This window comes from Oenanthe melanoleuca, chromosome 1 (genome assembly GCF_029582105.1).
Source record: "Oenanthe melanoleuca isolate GR-GAL-2019-014 chromosome 1, OMel1.0, whole genome shotgun sequence".
Classification (NCBI taxonomy): Eukaryota; Metazoa; Chordata; class Aves; order Passeriformes; family Muscicapidae; genus Oenanthe; species Oenanthe melanoleuca.
The window spans coordinates 29,138,464-29,165,319 of record NC_079333.1 but is presented as its reverse complement, the minus strand read 5'-3'; the positions used below and the strand labels follow the sequence as shown (position 1 = coordinate 29,165,319).

General features: G+C 42.3%; 1 protein-coding gene across 1 annotated transcript; it reads left to right on the top strand.

Moving 5' to 3' along the window:
* Window positions 1-1,766: 1,766 nt before the first annotated feature.
* On the top strand, window positions 1,767-26,727 carry LOC130261765 (ovostatin-like). Its single transcript, XM_056508340.1, has 35 exons — window positions 1,767-1,846; window positions 2,360-2,543; window positions 2,872-3,028; window positions 4,150-4,202; window positions 5,015-5,035; window positions 6,067-6,235; window positions 6,785-6,869; window positions 7,663-7,774; window positions 8,117-8,231; window positions 8,423-8,532; window positions 9,672-9,830; window positions 10,153-10,380; window positions 10,693-10,750; window positions 11,229-11,374; window positions 12,568-12,717; window positions 13,236-13,406; window positions 13,694-13,826; window positions 14,430-14,526; window positions 15,007-15,235; window positions 15,796-15,919; window positions 16,312-16,430; window positions 16,873-16,924; window positions 17,704-17,787; window positions 18,653-18,829; window positions 19,337-19,418; window positions 19,876-20,032; window positions 20,448-20,522; window positions 21,514-21,682; window positions 21,934-22,154; window positions 22,694-22,909; window positions 23,304-23,428; window positions 23,592-23,682; window positions 24,196-24,264; window positions 25,193-25,298; window positions 25,651-26,727. The coding sequence occupies exons 1-35, from the start codon at window positions 1,782-1,784 to the stop codon at window positions 25,710-25,712; spliced, it is 4,371 nt and encodes a 1,456-aa protein (XP_056364315.1). The 5' UTR covers window positions 1,767-1,781; the 3' UTR covers window positions 25,713-26,727.
* Window positions 26,728-26,856: the final 129 nt, after the last annotated feature.

Below are 26,856 nucleotides of genomic sequence, written 5' to 3'. Positions count from 1 at the left end.
ACCTTTGAATGTCACCTAACCCACTTAACCCTCTAATTAAACACTCAAAAGTAGACTCAGAAAGCTTCTGGATTGTGATGATTGTAGAATTGACTTGTTTGGAACAAATACTTTGTTATGTTGCAATAAATTCACAACTACCTGGGAAAGCCAAGAAAAGCAAGAACCTGCAGTACTGGTCATCTCCTTTTTCTACAATGTCAGCTCAAGTTCAAGCCCTTGTTGGTGAATTTCTGCTCTTGGCAGCTCCTGGTATGGGTATCCCATTGCAGAGAAAACAAAGCCTGATCCTTAGGGGAGCTCCTTAAATGTAGAACCTGTAGAGATCCTCTGCAACAGAGATGACAGTGAGGTGAGCTTTCAGGACAGAACCTCAGTCTGCTGTCTGTGCTCTAAGCACCCACACCATGCCACAGAGAGACCTCTGGGGAGCCACCTGCTACTTCCACCATGTTCCATTTCCACATGGTTTGATACTCCTGTGAAAAATTTGAAGGCATGAGGGAAAACATTTCATAACTGCCCTATGTGTCTTATGCTTCTATTGAATAAAGTTTCACAGACTAGCAAGAAACTAGAAGAGACAGCCATAAAACATATCAGTATGTTACAGATAACCACATTCCCATACAGGTACTCTGCCCCTGGACCTGCCAAGCAGCCACCCAATCCTTCACTCACTCCCATTTTCCAGGAAGGATTTCAAAGAGACTAGTGGCACTCTGCAAGCAATCTTCAGCAAGAGCCAAAACTGTGGAGAGTTTTGAACACTGTTCTAGCCTCAAATGCAAAGCACAGCAGGCTACTGTGGAGAAACCTGACTTCACAACCTTCATGCCAGACAGAGCTAGTACCAACATTATTGGGAAAAATTATTTACAGTTGTCAAATAATTGCTTTCCAGCATTGTTTTTCTTGTGGGGAGCAGCCCACCTGAGTGCTTTGCTTTCTCTTCAGAGTACAAAAGAACAAAGGAACTTCCTTCTCCTTAATAAAAAACTCCATTAACTTCCACACAGGTGTGAAAATTGGAACCCTGGGGAACTAACAAATTCCCATAGATCCAGTGACTGGCTAATTCCAAGCTGAAATGAATCAAACTTCAACAACATTGTCAAGTGCTCAATGGCTAAGGTAGAAGTAATTAAGACTTTTTAGATCTCTTTTTGTTTACAGTTTCTCTATTTTTCCATTTGGTCAATCTTCAAAATACCTATGAAGCAAGGGAAAAAAGAGGTAGATGTATTATTTTAGCCAGAATCTGGTGACAAAGTATAGAAAATTGTTCTACTTCACCCAGACTATCAGTCCAGTTGGTAAATTCCAAGAATGGGGGAAATTCCAATTCCAATGGGGAAAACCCTCAAATGTTAATCTGGTTTGACACACTGACTCGTGTTTAGGTCACTTTGTGCATTTCAGTACTGTGACAAGTCTCAGTGTAAACCCCAAAGCCCCTTTCCTTGAAAATGACACCACTAAAGGGATTTTGTGCAGGCATTCAGGGAAGTGCAGTGAAATGTCTTGAGACAGTGGTTGATTTTGGTTGCAGTAGTGTTAGGGGAGGTTCTTGCAAGGAGTAGGGTAGACTGGGATCTCCACCCCTTGCTGCAGTTTATAAAGGCACTAACATCAAAGGAAGAGCCAGGGAGGAGTTGAAGAGCAAACTCCTTTCCTCTGGAGCACTGGGTGAGAATGCTGCAGAGCTGTTAAACTAGTAGGCAAGGAATTGTTTCATGGGAAGAGAACTTATCTCTTTCTTCTGTCTCCCAGTGAGAAAAATGTGGCTGAAGTTTCTTTTGGCTATTCTTCTCTGGCATGTGACAGCTGCAAAGGAACCTGAGCCGTAAGAACTACCCTATTACTACTATCAGTATTTGTGAAAAGGCTTTAAAGACAGTGCTAATCAGTGTTATCCATTTTTCTCTAAAAATTAAATTCTGCCAAGGCTCATCTTTTATATCTGGAAAGCTATAGTGGAGTGGGGATGGCAAGTGAATTGCTCTCATTTAATATGATCGGACCTTCCACCTACTGCAGAACTTCCATGGAAGTTGATGTGTGTACAGAAAAGGCAGTAGCAGTAGTGGCAGCAGGGTGTTTTGCTAAAACCAGGAGGGCCCAGGGCTCAGGTAAAGGGCAAAAGGGCAAGAGCTGGGGGCAATACCAGAGCTGGGGGCAATACCAGGACTGGGCTGGTTCAGAGCTGTAGGACAGAGTGAGGAGCACTGGCAGTGTGTCCTATTTAATCTAAAGTAATTGGTGGGTACTGAATAATAACAGTGTTATGTGTTTAAGCTGTTGAGGCTGTTTCTCCTTTTCATGTGAAAGTGATCCCTTTGATGTTTGGGTTTCACAGGCAGTATGTCCTGATGGTGCCTGCTGTCCTCCAGAATGACTCTCCAGGTCAAGTTTGCCTGCAGCTCCTTGACCTCAATGAGACAGTATCTGTCAGAGTAATCCTAGAATACAGCTCTGTTAATACCACTATTTTTAAGAAAACCATGACAGCAAGCAGTGGTCTGCAATGCTTCAAGTTCAAGGTAAGTTAATTTTAATTTATGTCCCCATGGAAAAGAAATGTAAACAGGGACAAGAAAATTAAAGCAGAGAGCACAGGAAAGGAACAAACAGAGAAAGAAATAAGACTTGTTAAAGGAAAAAGGAAGCATAGGAGAGTAGCATAGTACAGACAAGGAGGCATTTTTTGTAGACATAAGTGATATGATAAAGCCCAAGAAAGATGATGAAGTTGGTAGAAGAGATTGTGTCTCCTTGTAGGAACCCAGGCCAGAGGCATTGCTGTTCAACAGGTTCTGGAGCAAATTACCTCCAGCCTAACAACCTCCCCGTTTTTCCTGTTTCTTACAGATTCCTCCTGTGCACTCTGCACCTCTGGCTTTCATTTCCTTCTCTGCCAGGGGCACCACGGTCAGCCTGGAGGAGCGGCAGTCCGTGCTGGTCTGGAGCGCGGACAGCATCGTCGTCGTGCAGACAGACAAACCCATCTACAAACCAGGACAGACTGGTGAGGGTCCACCTTGTCTGGAGGCCTCAGGAGGCAACTCCTTCAGAATCTCTCTGTCTGGTGTTTCTCAGGCTGAGCTACATTCCAGGCAGTTTCTTCAGAGCTTCTCTTAAAACCATTGCAGTTATTTGCTGTGGAGCTCAAGGAATCATCTTCAGGGTTTTAGGAGACTGTCATCCCATGATCTCCATTATTTTCTTCATCCCTTCATCCCAGGTGGCAGAAGCTATCACTGCTGCTGTTTCATTACTGATGGCAGGCCAGGATAGTGGGAAGAGGTGATTAGATCAGAACCTGGCATAGAACAGTGCTTCCCTCTGTGGTGCTGGTCAGCATCAAAGTAGTCTAAACAACAAGAGAGAAATCTGTTACTTTAAAAATAATTATAAGCAGTTAAAGACAAAATTATGCTATTTACCTTCTGGCCTCTGATGTGTTTGGACTTAGACTTTCATGTTGTATTCCTGCACTTATGCTATCCCCTTATTCATGCTTCTCACCTGGCCATCAAAGAGAGCTCCATTTTTCTAGATCCTTTCCTCAATTCATTTCTAGGCTTCAAGGTTTCTAGCACACACTATAGGAAACAACTGAAGAAGACTTCTTCCCAGAGATTAGTCACATAATGCAGCCAATATATTAAATTAGTTTTACTTTAATTAGGATGACCTCTATCTACATAGATACTTAGTATGAGGAAAAGCTTTCCAGTTGGAATTTGGTGCCATCAAGGCATTCAATATGGGCTTTTTATTGGTCAATGGCTTGGTTTTGAGCTGGGGCAAGCATCAGACACAATCAAATTATGAAAAGGTAATGCAGTCCTTATTTCTTCAGTCATCCCTTTCTGTGAGGTTAAACTTTTATGAAACTACCTGTTCATTACTAACATTAAAGGAAACTTTTGTGAAAGAGCACAAGAACTCGACGCTAGGGGAAAGACCCTTAATCAAAGGCTATGTAGGGTTCTTCCACCTTTGGATGCATTTTATTGTGTGCATCCTGTGCAAGCAGGACTGTTGGAAGATCCTGTGAAACTGGGAGTACTAGTGAATGCAAAACACCATGCTCAGCCAAACAAACTATGATCAATGCTAACACCCTGTTCCTTGCCTTTCCAGTGAGGTTTCGTGTTGTTGCCCTGGATTTCAATTTTAAACCTGTGCAGGAGAAGGTGAGTGACCAGCTGGGAGACAACTTCTTCTCAAATTAGCATAAAGGATTGCTATGGATAAAATGAGATGTTGCAGAGACTAAATGCCAAAGAATTAACCTGATTTCCTGAGCACATGCTGTAATCCACCCTTTCATTAGACTCACAGGGAAGAAGGCAAGTCTGTAGGAGCTTGAATTCCTGGCTCAACACCTTCTGTTATCTCTGGGAAAGAGCTCAAAACCCCCTCCACTTTGTTGCCACAGACATTATCTTAGCTCTGACCAGAAAGCTCATGGTTCAGTTTCCTGCTCTTACAGTTCAGCAAAAGTTGCTTGCAGGCATCAGTAAATCATCCCCCTGGCACTGTGCCTATTTTAGGAATGCGGGAAATGAAAGGAAAAGTTGCTGCCATAATTATTTATCTCCTCAGAGGTATTCTTTCCACTGCCAGCAGTCTCTCTTCATGCTCACAGTGCATAAGGAAATTAATGGAAAGGTCCTCACTGGCCTCCTCTCCTGTGCTTGTAATGCAGGGGACAGCACAGCGTAGCAAAAGAGATGTTGCTAATGAGAAGCCCAAATCATGGTTTGTGTGCACCTCTATAATTCTGCTCACTCATATGCTCTGAGATTGTACTAAAACCATTCTCATTTCATCCTCTCCTTTATGCAAGCTTCTTGTTGAATTAAATTGCTGTTAAACAAGAGGTGAGGACCTCTGATTAATGGTATTATGCTGATTATTGATTATAGACTTCTCCCAGTCCTGAGGAAAATAATTTGTGTTTGATCAGCCACCTAATACCTTCTTCCTGTTTTTCTTCTTTCAGTACCCTTTGATTGCAATTCAGGTAAGAAATTTTTGTCTTTGTACTACATTACTCCAGGCACATGTCCTTAAGTTTGAATGTGCCCATATACGACAAATCTTGCTGCAGAGTACACCAGCAGAAATTAACAGAAGCTCCACAAAAAAACCCAGGATGCTTTTTGAGCTTGACATGAAAAGAACACCTATAATCATTCCAGCAGTCAAAATTTGTAGTGTTCTTATGTCTGCCCTCCCCTTCCCCCAATTTGCTCAGATTATTTTGGGATGTATCTTTTTGTAGGTCTAGTGCTGATAAATTCCATGAACAAATACAGGTTGTGAATGCCACTACCAACTATGTCAGTACTTTCATGGCATTTTCTGGTGATTTTTAAAATAATTACAGTTCATGTCTAGAGAGCACACTTACAAGTTTCCATGTTACACTGTGAAACCAGGGAACTTTATTTTCTTTGCAGTGAGAACACACATCTTTTGAGCCCTCCACATGTTTTCCTTCCAGTCATTGCTGTAAAGAGTCAAGGAAATGGTGTGAATGAGTTTTCTTTAGTCTAGCTAGCATAACATATGCTGAGAGGAAAATGCCACCCCACTGAATGCAGAAGAAAGGTTTCTTTCCTTCTTCTGGCAGCTGAAAAAAAAAAGCTGGGGTTGTTAAAGGCCAAGGTTTGTGTGGGATAAACTTGGCTGAAGGGAAAGCACAAAGAAGATTTTCTCTCTCTCCCCTCTTGACACAAATCTAGAGCAACATATACTAAAGAGCAGGAAAGAGCAGTATTGTGCAACTTTCCCTGATGATTGAGACTAATAAGTAGGCTGGCAGAGAATGCCTAAATCAGGAATAATAGATGAGAATCTAACAACATTAATAATAATTCAAATACCCAGAGTACAAAGGCACAATTTAACTCAATACACGTGCATTAAGCAGCTTCTCCAGCAAGTTAAAGCAACCTGCTCTGTTTTCTTCTTTGTTGCTGGTTTTCTGTGCTAGTAGCAAAAGATTTCCAAGAAAAAAAAAACATGAGTCTGTATTCTTTTTTGCTCCAGGATCCAAGGGGAAACAGGATCTTGCAGTGGCAAAATGTGAAGTCAGAGATGAACATTATTCAGCTAGAATTCCCACTCACTGAGGAGCCTATCCTGGGGAACTACAAAATTACTGTAGTAAAGAAGTCAGGAAATAAAACAAATCACTCATTCCTTGTGGAGGAATACGGTAAATGCCACCCTTTTTTTTTTTATTCAGTGTAGGAAACACTATTAGAGATGAGCCCATCAAGCAACATTTTTTATTGCTAAAATTTCCAACTGCTTCCTGGCAAATGCAGCTTCAATTAGTTGTCATTAAGAACTGGGGAAATTAAAAAGTAAAAAAAACAAAACCCAAGAAAAATTTACAATTTTTCACACACTCAGCTAGGAAAATAATCTTTATAAGAAATCAGCAAGTTGATTGCAAATTTCAGTGAGACAAACTAAATTTTTCCAAGCTATGTCCAACTTTCTTCACCAAAGCTCTGCAAGGCATCTGGACATCACAGGATTCACTTCAGAAATCCTGTCCTCTCTTCAAAGTGTTGCAGAAGTACTTTAGTAAGCCTTTGCAGATCAGACCAGTTCTTAATCATATTGCCACCCCAGTTCAGAGATCCCATTCCCTCTATGACCAAAAATAAGATATATCCTCATTTTGGCTTTCATCTTAGGAGGGTGTGCAAATTTATATGACAGTGTTGAGTTTTTTCCTTTTTGTTCTTTGTCTTAGTGCTGCCAAAATTTGATGTCACAGTCACTGCACCAGAAAGCCTCACAGTCCTGGATTCAGAGTTCACAGTGAAAGTCTGTGGGTTGTAAGTACCATGTGCAGAGCTGTTAGGAAATATGCTGAGGTGGAAAGACTTCCCAAGGTCTGGGGAAGAGCCAGGGCTTAGAGAAAAGCCAAAATATGCAGGGACCCAGAAGAGGTTGGTGAGGGTCGACTTGGTCATTGGAGCTTTCATTTATTTGTGTCCTCATCTCAGTTTATTTTATAAGACTTTGGTTGCACATGGTGTTCTACAAGGTAGATAAACCTTTTGAGAGGTTCCCTGGTAAAGTAGGATGTGTCCACTCCCAACAACCACTTTAGAGGGAGACCTTCATAAAGCAGAGCACCATTGAATTCTAGTGGGGTTGTTATGGTTCCAGCTGTCTAACTCCCCCTACAAACTTGATCCTTTAGAAGGACCTTGCTTATACCAACACAAGATCTTGTAATTTGGAATCCAGAGTTGAAATCCTGATCCCCTAGCAGATATGAGGAGTTTTGCTTTGATTTCAGTGAGCCTGGAACACCAGTGTAAGCTGAAGATTGGAGACAACAGTCTTAATTTGGTCAGTAGCCATGTCTGTTCATTATGTTTATAAAGGCATTTGTTTTTAGAGTCAAGGTATAGCTTTGTTTCATAGGTTTAGGTGTGAAAAAGAACTAATTTTGATTTCTGAATTGTATTTTCTATTTTGTTAAAGCAAGAAGAACTATTCCATGCTCTGGCTTCCCAGATCACTGCTTGCCCTGGACCTATTCCTGCATACATTAGCTTAAGATTATTTTTCTAGCATTAGCTCATAGACCTCATCAGATTATATTTCCTCTTCCCCTAGGTACACCTATGGCCAGCCTATTGAAGGGAAAGTCAAGCTCAGTGTGTGCAGGGATTTTGATTCATATGGGAGGTGCAAGAAAAGCCCAGTGTGTCAATCATTTACCAGAAATGTATGATACATAATTATTACTCCTCTTGATGCTTGTCCTCTCTTCTGCATGCTGGTTTCTCTCCCTTTGCCCATCACACTTTGCTTTCTCTCTTTGATGCTTCTCTTCACCCTACTTTGCTTGTGTGACTAGCTGGGAGCTCAGGGCACCTCATTTCCCTTCTTGGCTTCCTGCAGTCCTGAAGGATTGACATGTTTCTTCTTCATGACTCAGTTTCCCATAAACATGTGTAAATCATGTTAAAAGCACCGGGAAAAGACATCACTGACTGAAGAAATGTCCTGTGTGTTGTCATCATCCCTTGCAAGCTATGATCCTTTGTTTTCTTCCTTTTTCTTCCAGCTGGGCACAGATGGTTGCCTCTCCCAGGTCCTCAGCTCCAACATCTTTGAGCTGCATCGCACTGGCTACGTGAGGAACCTGGATGTGAAAGCCACTGTGACAGAGAAAGGAACAGGTAATCCCTTCCAGACAGACAGACAGACACAGCAAAAGTGTGGCCAAAGGAGAGTAGGAGATGGCCTCTGCTTGCTGAGTGCAGGAGTGTCTCGTTTCTGCAAGCACAGTGACCATCTCCAGGCAAACTCTGAGGATGCTCTGTGCAGGACAAAGTGTGTCTGTTCTCATGGCTCTGGGCATGTCTTCCAGGCCTGCAATTTACAGCTGCTCAGGTTATTTCCATAACTCGGGTGATGGGCACCATACAGTTTGAGAACATGGATCGCCACTACAGGAGAGGAATTCCTTATTTTGGACAGGTAAGAAAGAGCTTGGAGGGCTTGTATTGAAGATGATTGGCAGGCAATCACTAAACAATGATGGCAACATCTAGGAGACTGTTTGGGGGGTGTTCTCCCCAATCTTCCTTTGTTACATGCAATGTCCTACTGGTAATTCTGAATACTGAAGACTATTAGTTTATTCTGAGCTTGATTCTGCCAGAAATACTTCAAGTCAGAACAATTCATTAATTAGCATTTCTCTGACTTGCATTTTAAGCTTGCTATAAATCACTGCTTCTCCCTTCAGAACTGACCATCACATGTCAGCCAGACATGAATAAAAACACTGGTGGATGAGGGGAAAAAAGAAAGAAAGGAATTTAAGGAAATAACAACAGTTTCTGTGTCAGAAAAGTTTTTCATTATTTTGTTTCATGATAATACCCACATAACTCTGTCAGTGGTTTAAAGGGTAGGGATAAATCTCTCTCCTTTAGTTCAGCTTTTGTCAATGAGGAAAGGAAAAGGACAACCAGTAGCACTGAAAGGAGATGACATTGTCTTTCAAGAGTGGGTTTTTTTCCACTGTGTGAAGTCTATATAACATTATTATTTGGTTCCCATTCCCACTCTGTTCTTTTTCTTAAAAAAAATCTGAATGAATGCTCATTTCTAGCAACATAAAATATACTTAATGGGATATGTTATTCTGCTGTTTGTTTGTTTAACACTTAAACAGCAGAGATAGGGTAGACAGAATCAGAAAAATGTTCAGAACAAAGATGTGGAAAAAAGGTTTTCAGACACTGAAAATAACAGCAGCAGACTCTCAAAACTAAGGAAGAAAAAAAAGAAGGGAGAAAAGAAAATATTTTTTTTAAACTGGACATGTATAGTCAGAAGGATCTGATGACAAAAGAGATGAAAGTTCTCACTCCACAAAAGGACATTATCAGTGGTGTGGCAGATACTGAGGAAGCTCCCACTCCAAACCTCGTAAGATAAATCAGATAGCTGCCAGAAAGTGAAGAGAGACGTTTCAGTTGTCAAGTATTGCTTTGAAGGAAGATGAAAAAGTAATTCTGCTGTTTGGAGAGCAAAGGAGTACAAAAAATCAGTATCTGCATGCAGAAAGGCAACAATGCACTCAACATATTTCACACTCCCTTTTACAGATCAAGCTGGCAGACAAGGACAACTCTCCAATTTCCAATGAGGTTATTCAGCTATTTGTCAATAACAGGAACACTGACAACTTCACCACGGATCATAACGGCGTTGCTGAGTTCAGCATTGACACATCCGAAATGTTTGATCCCGAGATCAGTCTGAAAGTGAGTACAAAACAAGAATAGAGACACAGAGAGATGGCTGCTCTCAAACTGAACCCCAAAAAAAAAAAAAAAAAAAAGATGGGATGAGGTTTTAATTCTAGTAATAAAAATATGTTTACTTCATCTTTCTTCATGGTCTAGAGCTCTCAAAAACTGCCATAAGAGGAGTGAGGCGATCATCTGAGTTGTTGCCAGGCAAAGATGCTCTTTCCTTACCAGTTTGGCTTCAGATGCAGTTCTTATCTATATGCATTACATGAACCAATCATTCTGATGTCAGAATGTGATGATGACTTCCCTAGTGATGTTTATTTGTTTTCAGGCAGTGTATAAAAGCAGTGACCACTGCCACTACGAAGGCTGGATAGAGCCTTACTACCCAGAAGCGTCTCACTCCGTCCAGCGCCTCTACTCCTGGACTGGCAGTTTTGTGAGGATTGAGCCCTTGTGGAAAGATCTGAAATGTGGGCAGAAGAGGATGATCACTGTGCACTATGTCTTAAACACAGAAGGATACAAGAGAACTGACACATCTAACTTCTACTACGTGGTGAGTGTGAGGTTGTGGGGTGGTTTGCTGAAAGGGCTTTACAAGGCAATCCATCCACAGGAGTTACAGCATGAAGAGTGCTTTTCATGGTCTTCTCTGTCCCTATTTTCCCTTCCTTTTGCTTCTGCTTTGTGGCCAGCAACAAGGTCCCCAGCAGCAGCAGTGGGAGCATTCAGCAAGCCCTAAGGTTTATGTTTAAGCATTTGAGATCATCTCACTCTAGATTGTCCTGTCGATGCACAATGAACCTGATTGCTGCTTTCTCCCTCCAACCTCTGCCAACCCATACATGTCTTGATCTTCTCTGCACAGGGCATGGCAAAAGGCAAGATTGTCCTTACAGGGGAAATTAAAGTTAATATCCAAGCTGGTAAGTTAAGTTATCAATTCATGTTTTTTGCATTAAAATAAACAAACAAGCAACCAAATACCCAGGTGTTTGAATATAGCAGCTGCAGGGAGGGCTGTATCTCTCTTCACCCATGCATGTGTGCATGATAGTAGCACTACCACTAAGATCATTATAAAGTCAGGTTTAGTCCAACAATTACTTAATTTGGTATTAGTGAAATAGTATTCTCTAAATATCTTCCCAAAGAATGACTTAGGGAATGCAGAGTGTCTGCTTTAGATCCTATCTGAATATGGCCACATGTTCAAATCTACAATAAATCTGAGACCACCTGCATTAAACGCAGGCCCAACAGCTCATGGAAAATTGTTCAGTTTATCATCTAAGTCCAGATCACTCCACTGACTGGTTCAGTTACATACCTGTTGAGTTGAGCTACTACTACAGTAAATCTTTGATATTCCTTCCTTACTGGTGCCTCCATTTCTTCTAACAGGCCAGAATGGCACTTTCACCATTCCACTTGTGGTCAGTGAGAAAATGGCTCCAGCCCTCAGGTTGCTGGTGTACACCTTACACCCTGACAAGGAGCTGGTGGCAGACAGTGCTCGATTACCAGTTGAGAAGTGTTTCAGAAACAAGGTGAGAGGCACTAAGATATGGCAAGCCTTACCTGCTGTCAGACAAATACAAATTCTTTGTCTATTCATCCACAAGATATTTCCAGTTTTGTTTCTTGTTTCCACCCACTTCTCTCTACATTACTCCTTTCATTTTTCTTTTTTCTCTTTGGGCTTATATCTTTCTCTACCACTACCTCTTGGCCTTATTGTCAAAAGATGTATCTTTTTTTAACATTGAAAACTTTTCAGGAGACCCACATAAATCCCATTTTTTAATATTTTTTTATTCTTGCTTCTCTTAAACTCTACCAGTATTCCATTCAGTTTTAAGACTTTCTATTCTTCAACATAGTGAACACACTTTAGACTTATCCCACTTCATAATCCAATTTAATTTTTTACATTTTTTTGTTGGAAAATGCAGTTTAGGTTTACTAGAACTAAATACACATAGAAAAGAAAGCCAAAATAACAGTCTGGGGTTAAAGTATTTCTTCCTCTTTTTTTTTGTTTTTTGTTTTTTGTTTTTTGTTTTTTTTTTGTTTTTTTGTTTGTTTGTTTGTTTGTTTGTTTGTTTTGTTTTTGTGGTACATTTTCATTCATCATTATAAACTCAGATTTCACCAGTAAGATTTTTCTAATCTTTAGCTCCTAAAAGCTAAAGTGCATGAAACTATAGAACACGACAAACCAAGTGACATTAAACAAAATGTTTCTAGCTAACCATTTCTAGCTACCCCTCCTATATTTTTCCTCTTATCTAAAACAAATACGAAATAGATTTTTTTTCCAAATAGATTCAAAATCTGTTTTATATAATTGCTAACATGGGCCATGGACCTAGGAAAAATATGATTTGCTAACTGTAGAGATTATTGCATGTAGTCAAGCCATGATAAGGTTTGATTTTTTTCGACAATCACAGCAAAGGAATCGCACTTGGTTTTAAATCACTTAAGGTAAGCTTCATTTAAGCTATCACAGGAATCTAGGTGTGCTTATTGCCTAAGTCCCTGTTATAACAGAGGTCTGGCCAACAGCTACAGTGGAGACCAGACATTCTCTTCCAGGCAGATCTTCTTTATCAGAAATATTAGAAAATTGCTTTATCAGAATATCCTCCCACTCTCCTTCTCGCCCTCTCTCACACACAGTCAGAGCAGCCCCAGCAGCATGGGTCAGCCATGCCAGCATCTGTGTGATGAATTTCAGGTCCACTTGGAATTCTCTGAAAAGCAGATGCACCCAGCTTCCAATGTCACTTTGGTCATTGAGGCTGCTGCCAACTCCTTGTGTGCTGTGAGGGCAGTGGATCAGAGTGTGCTGCTCCTGAAGCCAGAGGCAGAGCTGTCCCTGGAGATGGTAAGATTCCAAATGCCTTGTCTCCCTCCACTGCTTCTTCCTCCTCCACTACAGTGTCTCCCCACTTGAGAGCATCAGACTGAGTTGGGGTTCTACAGCCATCTTTCATAGGCAATAAACAGATTTTGTTCTCTGTGGATTGTAATTCCCCTTTCATGTGGGATTTAGTTTAACCTGTGGCTGGGCTCTGGCAGCACAACCCTCCAGCATATCCACTACTCCCAGTTTTGTGCCATCAGCACACTTGCTGAGGGCAGACCCTTGCTGCAACATCCAGATCATCAAGGAAGATACTGAGGAAGATTAGACCCAGTACTGGAGCACCCTGTGGCACATCACTGGCTGGACTTTGTGCCACTGATCTGCCCTCTAATGCCAGCCATTCAGACACTCCTCAGTCCAGGAAACAGCATGGTTTCCAGCAGGCTGTCACCTCAGTTTTGGCAATTTGCAGGATCTGACTGCAAGTAAGGCTGATGTTTGCATACACACAGTTCCTGTTTCCTTACCCCTCACAGGTATACAGCCTGCACCCCCTACAAGACTTCCAAGGCTATGTCTTCCATGGGTTCAATCTAGAAGAAGACTCCCAAGAGCCCTGTGTCTCATCTGACCACATCTTTCACAAAGGCTTGTATTACACACCTGTAATGTCTGGATTAGGCCCAGATGTGTATCAATTCCTCAGGGTAAATGTCCTGTACATTACCTAAATATGCTGAAGTGAGTTTCTGTTTATGTGGTGTTAGATTCTGCGAATAACTCTATTAGTAAAACTCATACATGACAAACTCTCCTCTTAGACTTCTATTCTTAATTGATTCTGGTGCCTGCTGTGATTTTCCAGCACACAAAGTCTCATTACATGTCTCTGGGCACCTCTGTGGTGGAAACACAGGAATGGGAAAGAGGGAAGAATGGAACAAGCCTCAGCTACAGTGTGGTTATGGCTAATGCTAAAATGTGTTTTTTACAGGACATGGGAATTAAATTTTTTACCAACTCAAAGGTTCGACAGCCAGTTGTGTGCACGGGTGAGACTGTAAGACGTCAGCCATATGCAATGAATGCAGGACACATGGCTTCTGCACACCATGTCAAATCATCAGGTAATACAGAGGTCAGGAAGGAGATTTTACCTTTGTCCTTGAAGGAAGAGGTATTCTTGTTATATGGACATGGACAGTACCCATTAACCACTTTGGTTTTGACATGAAATATTAGCCTGGCATAGAATGAGACAGCTTAAGCTAATGGCCAATGCCCAAAAGAGCCTTTCAGGTCTGCACTTCAGATTCATGTCCAGTTTCACACTGGGAATTGTGGGCAATTGGAATGTCACACAAAACTAACACTGTTGACACTGATCCCCTTCTGACCAGAGCTAGGTGGAAAAGACTGTGCCACAGCGTGAACAATAATCAGAGTTAAGAGCCAAGTGACCTGAGTTCTAGCCCTAGGCCCCATGTTCACAAGAGACCAAAACACTTCAAGCAATGTTTTCTTTTGCCTTTGGCACCAGGATGTACCTGAGAGACATATAAGCAACATTTAATAATTTAATGTGTGCCATTAGGTATAGACTCAGTTAGAAGGAAATGGTAAAACACTTACTGTCCTTCATACTGGCCCATGTGCATTCAAACCTGTCCTCTCTGGGCATGTCCAGTACATGAACCAGGTTTTACTAAATTCTCATTGTCTCTTACCAGCTGAAGCTGGTAGGGAGGAAGGAGAGAGGACACTGATCCTTGAGACTATTCGGGAATTCTTTCCTGAAGCTTGGATTTGGGATATAGTTCCAATTAAGTGAGTACTGCTTCTTTCATATCTTTGCCTTGCTTTAGGAGTTACTAAATATGTTCTCTGATGTCCTGCAAGGTGGCAATCCCTTGCCAACTCTTCTTCCTTTTTGTCCCTAGACCTAGTTTTTTAATCATCTGCTGCCCATCCTTTCCATGATCAATCTACCAAAGATGTCCCTAGAGACACCTGTTCCCACAATGTGTGTACCAAGAGTCATATCCCCTTCCTCAGAAGAAAGACACCTCTATTGAAAATATGGACTTGCAGAACAGGAACTCTGAGTTGTCTTTCCAAACTCAAGGATATGATGGGCAAAAGAACTTTCAATTTGACTTTTCTCAGATTTTAGTGATAAATTCCAGGGATTGTATGTGGGATTTCTGCAGATAGAATAAGGGTAGTTCTGGTTTACAAAACTACGGAAAAGCAATTAACAGAAATTTTCGCTTACTAAAACTTTCATCCTTCCTCCATTCCCATCAGCTCCACTGGAAACGCCAGCATCTCATACACCATCCCTGACACCATCACCAAATGGAAAGCCAGTGCTTTCTGTGTGGAAGAGTTGGCTGGATTTGGCATGTCTGTGCCTGCCTCCCTGACAGCCTTGCAGCCTTTCTTTGTTGACTTGACCTTGCCATACTCTATCATACGAGGAGAAGATTTCCTGCTTAGAGCCACTGTCTTCAACTACCTTGACCAGTGCATGGAGGTGTGTACTTCTGCCCACATTCTCAGACCTTACCCCATCTTCAAAGAGACTGCAGCAAAATGACTGGTGAAGGTGGTTGGACCTGCTCTTGACTGAGTACTGCTCATTCTAGCTGACAGCAGGTCATCCTGATGGGATTTGTCCTCTGAAACCAGTACAGAGCAAAGGGAGATCTTGTGAACTGTGACTAGGGCAGGTCTGTGAAGCAACTGCCTCAAGATCCATAGAGAAAGGAAACAAGTGCTTTGCAGAGTATCATTCACCACCCACAGTTATGCAAGCCATCAATGGTTTCACTGGGGCCTTTTCTTTAAGAATCAGGTGTGCATAGGATGCTTAATATCCTGTGTTCCCCCTGAGACCATTGAGAGGAGCAAGTGGGAAACTGTTCAGGTTACATCTGATGGATGATTAATCAAACATCATCATCCTAGGCCTTAAATCTGCTCTACACTTAACTCTAGATGAAAGCAGATAGTGTCTCACCCCCTCTAACAGTAAAGCACCATTTGCAATATGGCACAAAACCTTCATCCCTTTACTACTCCTTCTGTTCTCAGATTAATGTTTCACTGTCGAATTCCCTTCATTATCAAGCCAAACTCATCTCCCCAGAGGATGATGGATGTGTATGTGCCAAGCAAAGAAAGACCTATGTCTGGAATATTTTTCCCAAAGAAATTGGTAAGTGTTTTGAATCTATTGGTTTTCTGTTCCAAGATTGATACTAATTTATTAATACTAATAAATTAGTATTGATAATAAATTCAACGGATACTAATTTATTTACTAATTATTTTTTAACCTGAAAAAACTTAATCCTTTTCCAACCTGGAGAGCTTGGCCCGCCACTGTTCTTTCCAGTTGTCTGGGTTAAAGAGCTGCTCCACAGCTTCAGTGTGTTTATCATTGCCATTTTTAGAGCTTAGTTCTCTTCCCATATGTCTCACCTACAGTGACTGACCGTTCATTATGTTGAACTACTTCATCTTATTCATCAGATCTAATTTCTTACTTTGACAATCATCCTGCATGGTAGAGGTCCAATTTTCTTCCCTTTTTCACTGCTATTTAAGGTAATGTAGTGTTCAGCATTACTGCAGAGACCAAGGATGATGAAGCTTGTGGAGACCAAGCTCCCAGGAACATCAGTATTGACTACAGGGACACCCAGATCAGAACACTGCTGGTTGAGGTACTGCTGGCAGCTCTTACTGTTTGTCCTCTGTTTCATGAAGAAACTAAAACACAGCAGAAGTACCAAAAGCAAGTAACAGTTTTTCAGTTCCCTGAAGAACTCCTGGTATGGTTCCACCTTCATTTGGCTGGGAGAGGGTCTGGCTGTTCAATCTAAGACCAAGTCCACTCCCATCTGATGTCCTGTACCATGAGGATCAGTGGGTGTTGACAAGAGCATGTCTCCCTCGTGCAGAGGAGAAACTGGAAATGAGGGATTCCATCTGATGTGATCTCCCTTTTAGGACCAGCCATATCATGCATGAAATTGTAAACTGTGGCTTCAATCCACCTGTTTTATGATGTAGGAGTTTGGGGAAGGGATTGGCTTTTTTGTCACTGAATTTCTTCTGCATTCTTTTGTCTCATCCACTGAGTCTCTTCTTTGCATCTCCATGCAGCCTGAAGGAATCAGAAGGGAAAAGACTCAAAACTCCTTAATTTGTACAGGAGGTAAGTGCCTTATATACTGCTGTCTTGAGAAGAGCTGAATGGAAGGTTGGAGTCTGCATTCTTTCCTGCAGTGTTTGTTGATACTTTCCCTTCCCTTTTTCCCAGAGCTGGCCAGATGACAGCTAGTATGAGTGCAATAGTTGGGTTCCTGCTGCCAAATTCCTGCAGCACCTGTGCCTTGGTCAGATGTGCTCAGATGCTGCAGGAAGGCTGCTGTGAAGCTCTCAAAGGGAGACAACCTTTCTGTGCAAATTATGTCCTGTGTTTCATTCACTCCTGTTGACTGCTGTCCTCTATCCCATGGACACCTGCAGCTTACAGCTTTCCACCCCTGGTGGGAATGGGAGAGGAAATGTAATGTTCCTTTCCACTTCATCTCAGTGCTGAGAGCAAACAGCTCCTAAGGTTTCCTGACTGGTCTAAAAGAGGCAAAAAGTCAGTTCTGACCCTCACTTACCTCTGGTGAGGGTCAGAACAATTTCTTCAGTGGCACAATACCAATTGTGTCACTGAAGGAATCCCCAAGGGTCACAGATGCTACAACCTGTGAGCACCAACCTTACCCTGTTTTACTGCTTTCCAATGAGCAATGACAGTGACTACACCACTTGACCTGTTTTTCACAATTTTGATTTTGCTGTGCCCCCTTCTCTCTTCATGTCCTTGGTGAATGCTGTGAGTTTCACTTTATTGCTGTCTCTTGTGTGCAATTGGTACCAGGAGCATTTCACTGTTATAATTAGTATTCCTATACAAATGACAAATATTTTTCTCCACAGATGATGTAGTTGTTCAAGATATAGACGTAGAGCTACCTACAAATGTTTTGGAAGGATCAGCCAGAGCCTCCTTTTCTGTTGTTGGTAAATATATAATTAATAAAACCTTTTTTAAAAAAAGAAAATATAGAAAATGTAAGGTGAAAGCTCTTTCAGGATTCAAATGTGAGTTTCCACTCCTAGAAAACTTTTGATAAAAGAGACTGATTCTCATCTTGTCCAGCAATGCTCTGCTTCAGCAAGATGAAGTTTAAATATTAGTTGTATCACTCTTCACTATTCTGTTTAAATTCATTTCAAAGTCTTTCTCTGAAACAGCAGCACAGTTCTGACTTATGACCTCAGTCAGATTCATGCCAGTATGGCATTTTTCTGCACACAAATCAGAGATGCCAGTAGAGTCTATTTGGCCTTTTCAGGATGTGGATTTGGTTATATGACTCACTAGCCATAAAATCCTTTAATGTTGGTGACTTTTAGAAGCTCATTCCAGAAATCTCTTGCTGGATCTGTGCCACCTTTCCTAGAAATAACAATTAAGGGGTGGTCTGTGATACATCTGCATTATTAATGTCACTTTGCAGCATTAGCTGTTAATTTTGCAATAAATGTTTGCAATAAATAGCTCTGGCAATTCCTTTCCATCCTCTGGAAACAGAAGTTTCCTGTAAGTTCCTTTCATTTCCAACAAGAAGTATCTACTTGAAGTGGCAGCAAAATAAGGAGTGTTTCTGGTAAGGGCAATTTAGACTATGTAAGGAGGGGCAGGAAAAGGATTCTTTGTTGGCTGCAAAGCAGAACAGAACTCGCCACTGAGAACTTCAAGTTTGTTCAGAAGTCTCCCAACCCCTGCTGGGCTTTTATGACTCTGCCTGTGGAATGGAGATTACTGATAATTTCAGTGGCTATGAGCTGTGCTAATCCTCCCCTCTCATCTCCTGCTCCCCAGGTGACATCATGGGCACTGCCATGCAGAACCTGCACCAGCTCCTCCAGATGCCCTTTGGCTGTGGGGAGCAGAACATGGTCCTGTTTGCACCCAACATCTACGTCCTGGACTATCTGAACAGGACAGGGCAGCTGAGTGAGGAGATCAAATCCAAGGCTGTTGGATACTTAGTGAGCGGTGAGAGCTTTGTGGTGCCCTTACCTTGTGTGCATGCTGGAATTCCTGTCGAGGGCCAGGGAGCAGCAGCAGCCTGGCTACCCTGGCAGGTGGCACCACAGCTGTAGCACAGCCCAGCCACCCAAGGATTTCCCCTGAACAAGACATTTTTTACTTTTCTTTATCTTCTTGTCTTATGCCTTTTTGCTGACATTCAACTGCCATGTTTCCTTTGAGGTTTTGTCTTTCAGCCCCCTTCTCTTTTCCCACTCAGGCACAGCATGTATCCTGATCCTGTATGTTTACTTGGAGCACAGAGCTCTGCCTATTCTCTCAGTGTTTCTGCAAGACAAGATGTTCCAAATTTCCATTTACAGGATCCCTCAGGGCTCCCCTCCTGCTTGGTAGATACACACTACACACTGCCTTTCCATTCTTTCCCACTGTGGTTTCAGACAAATATGTTAGCAAACAAAATAGGGTTTTGCTTTTACATCCAAGAGCACTTCCTTTTCCCTGTTCTCACAGGCTACCAGAAGCAGTTGTCATACAAACGTCCTGATGGGTCCTACAGCATCTTTGGCACCAGGGATAAAGAAGGGAACACCTGGTGAGTGACTGGGAGCAGAATTGGCTCAGAGAAGAATTTGCATTCAGTTATGATGATGCAGGTAAGAGGCAGCTTTGCTGGCTGAAACAGATGCACAGAGCTGTCTAGGACTGAGTCTTGGAAAGCACTGAAGGAAATGTCTCTCCATCCTCTGCTAGGCCAGGTGCATGAAAAGGAGTTGACCCCTAAAGACTCTGCTGACTTTCTGATTGATGCTCCTGCTGTCTCCTATTGCACTGTGGTGCTCTGTGGGCAGGACCAACCAGGGTGTTCTGGACACTCTTCCCGTGTCCCATCCAGCTGCTACTCCTCTAACTCTTCTCTCTCTGAGGAGCACACAAAGAGAAAGCAAGCCACCAACATGTAACTCTTCATGCTCACCAAAAGCAGGAATAGGAGGGCTGATTTCTCCTGCTTCTTCCAGGGCTCATCTCACAGCTCCATCCTTCCCTTGCAGGCTCACTGCCTTTGTGTACAGATCATTTGCACAAGCTGGCCGCTTCATCTATATTGATGGCCGTGTCCAGGCTCAAACCCTGATGTGGCTCTCAAGCAAACAGAAGCTAGATGGCTGCTTCAGGAGCATTGGGACACTCTTCAACAATGCCCTGAAGGTAGCAGAGAATTACTGCTTGGTCAAATTTATACTTTTTCATTAAGAATGTGTTCTCCTGTTACTGACAAAAATTATGTTTCACTCCAAATGACTATCTTCTTCCAAGGGCTAATTCTCCACATTTTATAATGACTATTTTCAGCTCAGTCAGCTTTTGTACACCTACTTCACATGTTATGTGCACCTGAGACAGGGTTACAGAATTATAAGATTGAAGGAGCGATTTTTTTTGGATTTAATGGCAAAGGGCTTCTCTGGATTTGTGAGCTATTCAAGAGCTGTGTGAATGCTCTCCTTCCTTTGGGCTGCCTCCAGAACTGTCCACACCCTCTCAGCTGGGATGTGGCAATTCATGCTTAAAGGCTCTCATCCATGACATTTACAGATTATTCCTCTCTCCATGTTGTTTCCAGGGAGGAGTAGATGATGAGCTGTCGCTTTCTGCCTACATCACCATTGCCATGCTGGAAGCTGGGCACCCCAGTTTGGTAAGGAGACTTACCTGATTTTCAGATTGAACTGGTCCCCAGTTGTTGCCTTGGGTCCAGCATCTGCTAAATTGTCTAGGTAGTAAAGAGAGAGAAAGAGAGGGAGAGAGCTCCCAGAGAAGGTGACCATGCTCTGTATCTGCACTGGTTCCTGTGATAGAGAAAGTCCCCATCCTTAAACCTTTTAAACCACCAGCCTTTGAGCAGAAACTGTACAAACCTCAGTGGGATTTGATCTTCTATTTGCAAGACACAATACATTTAGTGACAGCCTTTAGTTTCCTATGAAAAGACTTGACAGGTAGAAACCCACACATGGCAGGTAGTTACCCACATAACTATGGCTTAGTCTCAAAAACAGCTCAGTAAAGAAAGTTGTTGCAGGCAAATCTATAAAATCTACAAATGGAACTAAAAGACATGTTGGAAAAACAAATATCCATCAGAGCAAAAGCTGATCTGTCCTTTTCAAAAAGTTGGCAGCACAAAGCTACAGAGGAGATGTTGGACTTCAATATGCAAGCTAGCCTCCACTTTTTCATATCCCTTCTGGGGACACAGAGTCAAACAGTATACATTTTTTTGAGTGTGTAAACCTAGTATAATATCACAGAATTAAAGTTACAGCAAAGTTCAGTGAGGATAGAAACCACTAAGTTAGATTTGTTCAAGACAACAAACTCTTGACTACAGAAATGCAGAGCAAATAATTCTCATAGAGGTAAGCAGAAAGAATTATCTGTGAAATATACAGACCAATGTCATCAAGAACACCATTGAAAGCTATTTGATTTGTTTGATGTTTCCTGCAAAATCCCTCCTTGAAGAATTCTGTATTCTTTCTCCTGAAGTCATTATACAAGCTGAAGTCCTACTCACATTGCTGTGATAGTGACAGGATGAGGAACAAATTAAAAGAAAATTAATCTTTCAGCAGGTGAAGACTACTATCCTGAATTAGACCTATATGGTTTTTTTTTTTGTTTTTAAGTACCCTGTAATCCGAAATGCCTTTTTTTGTCTGGAGTCTGCATCTGAGAAGAATATCAGTGAAGTTTACACTCAGGCACTCATGGCCTATGCTTTCTGCTTAGCTGGCAAGGCAGAAAAATGTGAATTATTCCTTGAAGAGCTACAGAAATCAGCAAAGGAAGAAGCTGGTGAGTTTCAGTTATTTGGGGATTTTGGGAAGTGGGAATATGGAACAGATCTTATGATGGTCTTACCTTGACAATGGTGAGAGTGTGGGCACATGGACCAAACCGTGCAAATAATCTGTGGAGTTAATCTCAGTGCATTCACTGATCTCTGGAGTCCTTTTCAGGAAAAGGCCTGGATGCAGTGAGACTCCAAGGCAGGACAGAGCAGGGACACCTGTGCTCAGTGTTGGCTCCTCTCTTTGTTCACTCAGATGGCTCACAGCACTGGGAGCAGGAGGAGAGGTCTCCATCAGAGGGATCTCCCTCCTTCCTTGACCATGCCCCTTCAGCTGAGGTTGAGATCACCAGCTATGTGCTGCTGGCACTGCTCTGCAAACCCAGCCAGAATAAAGAGGATCTCACAAAGGCCTCAGGGGTCGTGCAGTGGATCATCAGGCAGCAGAACCCCTATGGAGGTTTCTCTTCTACCCAGGTACCAAAACTGCCTTCCACCCCTCAGCTAGTCCTAGAAATCCACTGTTTCAGGCTTCCAGCAGGGCTCTGACTACCTAGTCCTGTTTCTCTACTTGCTGTCTCTGAGAGAAAACAAACGTTAGGAGACCAAAATACTTTTTTCCCCCCTCTTCTTAACTATAGAAAGGTTAAAACCATACAAGAGTTATGTGACCAGCAATAAATACAGATATTTGTGTCAGGGATGAGCCTAGAAAACACCAAGTCCCATTTGTTAGATGACCCATGTTCTGTGTATGTCTTCAGAAAACTTCATCACTGTGGAAAACTCTAGAAGTGCACTCTGCTGCTCAGATTTTGTGTTCTGAGACCCTTGTATTAGGAGAGAGATTCTTCTACCCTAAACTATATATGAGAGCATGAAATGGCTCCTTTTGTATGGGAACCCTGGAATTGTACACTAATTCAGAAAGAAGCAACTGCAATTGGTATTGCAGCAGTGACTTTGGTCTCCTCTGCTGTGTAGCCAGTTGTCTTTACTATTTTCTTTCTCTTCAGGACACAGTCATTGCCCTCCAAGCACTTGCTGCTTATGGTGAGGCCACCTACAACTCTGCTTCACAAAACACAGTCAAGATCACTTCCAAAAAGCCTTTTGAGAAGGTATTTATTGTCAACAATGAGAACAGGCTCCTGCTGCAACAGACTCCCCTTCCAGAGGTCCCTGGGAAATACAGCCTGGCAATGAATGGCAGTGGATGTGTATTTATGCAAGTAAATGTCAGCTTTCTTTTTCATTGTGTCTCACATTTTGCTTATAAGATAGCCATTGTTTTGGTGATTTTCTAGCTGACTTCTCTTTATTTTTGTTAATTGCTTGATTCCCCTAAATCATTTAAACACTCTTTTCCCCATCCCACATTCCAGCTCCTGGGGAGTTCTGGCATGGAGTCCTTTCTGGTTTCTTTCTGGGAGGTGACTCTGGATACAAGCACCTTCACTGTTAAAGACTGGAAGTCTTATGTGCTCATCATTGATGCAAGCAAGAATCTTCACATAAAACCAAGTGCAGCACTGCCAGAAAAGCTCACTACGTCTGACACTTGTCTTTTTGGAATGCAAAGAAAATCTTTGGCATTCTTGAACAAACATTCTTGTCCTCTTCCAGACAGCACTGAGATACAACATTCACCTTCCAGAGGGGTCCTTTGGATTTCTGCTTTCAGTACAGACATCAAATGCTTCCTGCCCACAGGACAGACCAGCAAAATTCAATATTGTCCTCAAATGCAGGTAATGTGCCACCAGCAAACCAGCTGCACTGACAACAAGACACACAGAGAACATTGCTGTGTGTTTTCACTTCAGCTCAGGAAGCCAAGAGCCACAAGCTGATCAATATGCTGATGATATCAGCCTCCCAGGAGATTGCTGACAGGGCTCTCTGCTGTTTCAGCTACACAGGGAACCGCAGCAGCTCCAACATGCTCATTATTGATGTGAAGATGCTCTCTGGCTTTGCTCCTGTTAAGTCCTCCCTGGATAAGGTAAACTTATTGTGTGGCTGCACTGCTCATTGCTGGGTGGAGGGAATGCTCCCCAGAGAGCTTCAAACACACAGACCCTGCTATATTTAAAACTAGGAGGGGTTTCAGCTCAAGCCTGAGCAGCTGGCAGCTGCAGCTGGGAGCTGGCACTGCCCAGGTAGGAAAACGGTGGGAAACCTCTCTCTCAGACTAGTTCTGAAACATAGATCACATCTGAGTCAGGCAGAATTCCCCAAGTGAATTGCAGTGACTTGTGCATTTGGAAAGAGCTCATGCCCACAGCTAAGTCAAGGGGTAGGTTTCTGTCCATCCTTTCAATCTATTCAGCAGCATCTGGACTCTAAAAGCCAACTACCAGCCCTTGAAACTTGACTGGGAGAAGAATGAACACTACAGACATGCAGTAGTAGGGTCTGAGGCAGCACTTATTTTGTAATTTTAATTTTGTTTTTTGTAGTTTTGTAATTTTTTTTGATTTACAAGTATATTTATCTCCATTTTCTTGTTTCAAAGCTCATTGACAGTCATACAGTGATGCAAGTAGAAAACAAGAAAAATCACGTCCTCCTTTATCTGCCAAATGTAAGTTCTGGTCACTGTCTATTTGATTTCACAAAGGATGGAAACAGCATGTAATAGGTGTAACCACAATATGGATATACCCTATATGGTACATTTGTCATGTTCTCTTCCTCAACAGTTTTATACTGTGGTCACTAAGCTGCTTGCTTTCCAAACTGCAGGTAGCTTCCCAACCTTCCAGACAGCTTCAAACTGACTCCTGTCCTACCAGCAACTAAAAAACAAACAAAAAAAAAAAGTTAATTTCAAAGTGCTTTTTTTTTTTTTTTTAAATTAACCAAAATTCTTTCTCCTTTGAGTTAAAGGCAGATAAACTCCAAAAAAGAGGTTCCCTTGTGTATGTCTCTTTGGTAGACTTCTCTAAACCTTGGTCTTTCCAACAGGACAGGAAACACTGCTTTCATTCTCCTCTGGAAAGATTTTATTTCCTTCTCTTACACTAGATCATTGCCAAATTTTGCTTGTAATCTAATCCCTGAATCAGAATTTACTTAGTAAATAATTTGCTCAGGGCACTGTAGAACTAACAGAAGCCAATACCCCAATACTGTAAATTGATTGCCAGTTTCTTGGTGGCATATAATGCCCATGTCTGAAATGGGAGGGATTGGAATTCCAGACTTTATTGTCCTGGCCATTGGGAGATCCTGGAAAATTAAACTCACTTTGGACAACTTTCCCACCTCTGGCAGCAGGAAATGTAATAATTACAGAATCAGGTGATACAAGCAGGACAGAAAATCTATTAATTTTCAGTTCAGTTTCACTTTGACTGTCCAAATATGTTTAGAAATGGCTGTCCCATAGCTGTAGGTGTGGCATCAGGGGGATCTGGAATATGCAAGGGTGGTCAGTTACCACCCTTGTCTGCCCTAGATGGTGTTGTACAAATAAAAAGACTGATGTGATCCCTGACCTTCCATTCCAGATGTTGCAGAAGAAAAGGAAAGAAATCACTTTCTCAGTTGAGCAGGACTTTGTAGTGACCCACCCCAAGCCAGCAGCTGTGCAGATCTATGACTACTATGAAACAGGTATGTCTTTGATTTTAGCCAGTGTGAAGTCTGGGGGAGGCACAGGGACAGCAGAAACACTGTGTGCTTTAAGGGAGACCCAGAACCAGCCCTGCTGCACCAGCACTCCTCTGAACTCCATCAGCACCTGAATCTGGGGCCAGGGATGAGACTCATTTCACTTTAATGACCTTGGTCTCATGCCCAAGGTGATCAACAGGCATGACTAGAAAGCTGTAAAAATACATGCACCAGAATAAAGGGCATTTCAAGGATCTCCAGTTTAAAAATGCACAGGTTATATCCACCTCCAGGGAAAGGCACAAGAAATGTTCTCCAGGGTAACAAGAATATTTCTATCCTTTTTCTCCAGAAGAGTATGCTGTTGCTCAATACTCATCACCTTGCAAAGAGGTTGTTGCAGAAACAGACTAAGGATTCAAAAAGGTAAGTGAAAGCCAGAAAATAACCAAGCAGGCAGATAAGAAAGTGAAGTATAAAGCAGCAAAAGCAGAGTGAGTAGAACAGTAACCATTCCCAAAGAAATGAAGTCTCCCTGAGGCTTCTCAGAGAGCAGGCAGAGACAGTGGCCAGATCCTGACACTTGACACCAGTGGAATCCAAGTGGGGACCACATCACTGTTCATGGGAAGAGCTTGGCTTCCAGGATGAAAGGCAAAGTGCAGAATAATGGAAAGACTGGGAAATACCTTCAAAGTTTCCTCAAAAGCACGGATACATAGCAAAGAACCATTTACCTATGGCCATCCTTGAAAGTCTTCCCTCTGCAGCCTATGCTTCCCAGGTCCAAGCCAGGTTTTCCACATGGACTAACAGAAACTTTTTCTGGGGCAGTAAATACATTTTCTGAGGAGAGCAGAGGGTGACATGAATCATGGAGAGAGTGTACTAACTGGTCAGAGGTATGATGGAGGTCAGGTCTGCACCTGCTCAGCACAGCACTTCTGCTGGTTGTTATCTCATGAGCAGTTTCTGAGGAGTCCAGGCACAGCCTGCTGCAAGACCTTGGTCCAGCTTTTTATTGTTTCACACAGAAAGAACTGACTACCCTGTATCTTGAAAAAAAACCCCTGTGTTTTGTAACCTGCAGCTAATGGTTTGCTCTCACTGAGGTTATTTTCTTTTGGATTTTCACCTGCAGGAGCACCATAAATGTTGAACAAGGAATCAAGCACCCTATTTCCTTCTGTCATGAAGTCCTGGAAAGCACCTTAGGAATCAACTGGGAATCCATGAGGTTGATTGAGCTAGTGTCTGATCCTCTGTTTCCTTTCACAGCACATCTGTCCAGTTCTGTAGCACAATCATGTATACCTTTCCACCAATAAACCTCCCTTTCACATTGGCTTTTGTTCAGTGTCACAGAAGAGGCATTTTGACCATATTCAATGTGTCCTGGCTGCTGGCTGGGGGAGGATGGGGAGAGCAGCCCCTGTGGCATAGCAGTAGGGGTTTAGGGGTGGGCATCACTCTGCATCTGCTTAGCAGGGACAGGGTGAGGAAAGGGGCACTTGCCTGGGCCCCAATCAATTTTGGATAATTAGGATATGCAAAATTA

Coding starts and splice junctions, on each gene's coding strand:
- LOC130261765 (XM_056508340.1), top strand. CDS start 1,782: ATGTGGCTGAAGTTTCTTTTGGCTATTCTTCTCTGGCATGTGACAGCT. Junction 6,236..6,784: donor ATTCCTTGTGGAGGAATACG/GTAAATGCCACC, acceptor TCTTTGTCTTAG/TGCTGCCAAAATTTGATGTC. Junction 15,236..15,795: donor ACCTTGACCAGTGCATGGAG/GTGTGTACTTCT, acceptor TTCTGTTCTCAG/ATTAATGTTTCACTGTCGAA.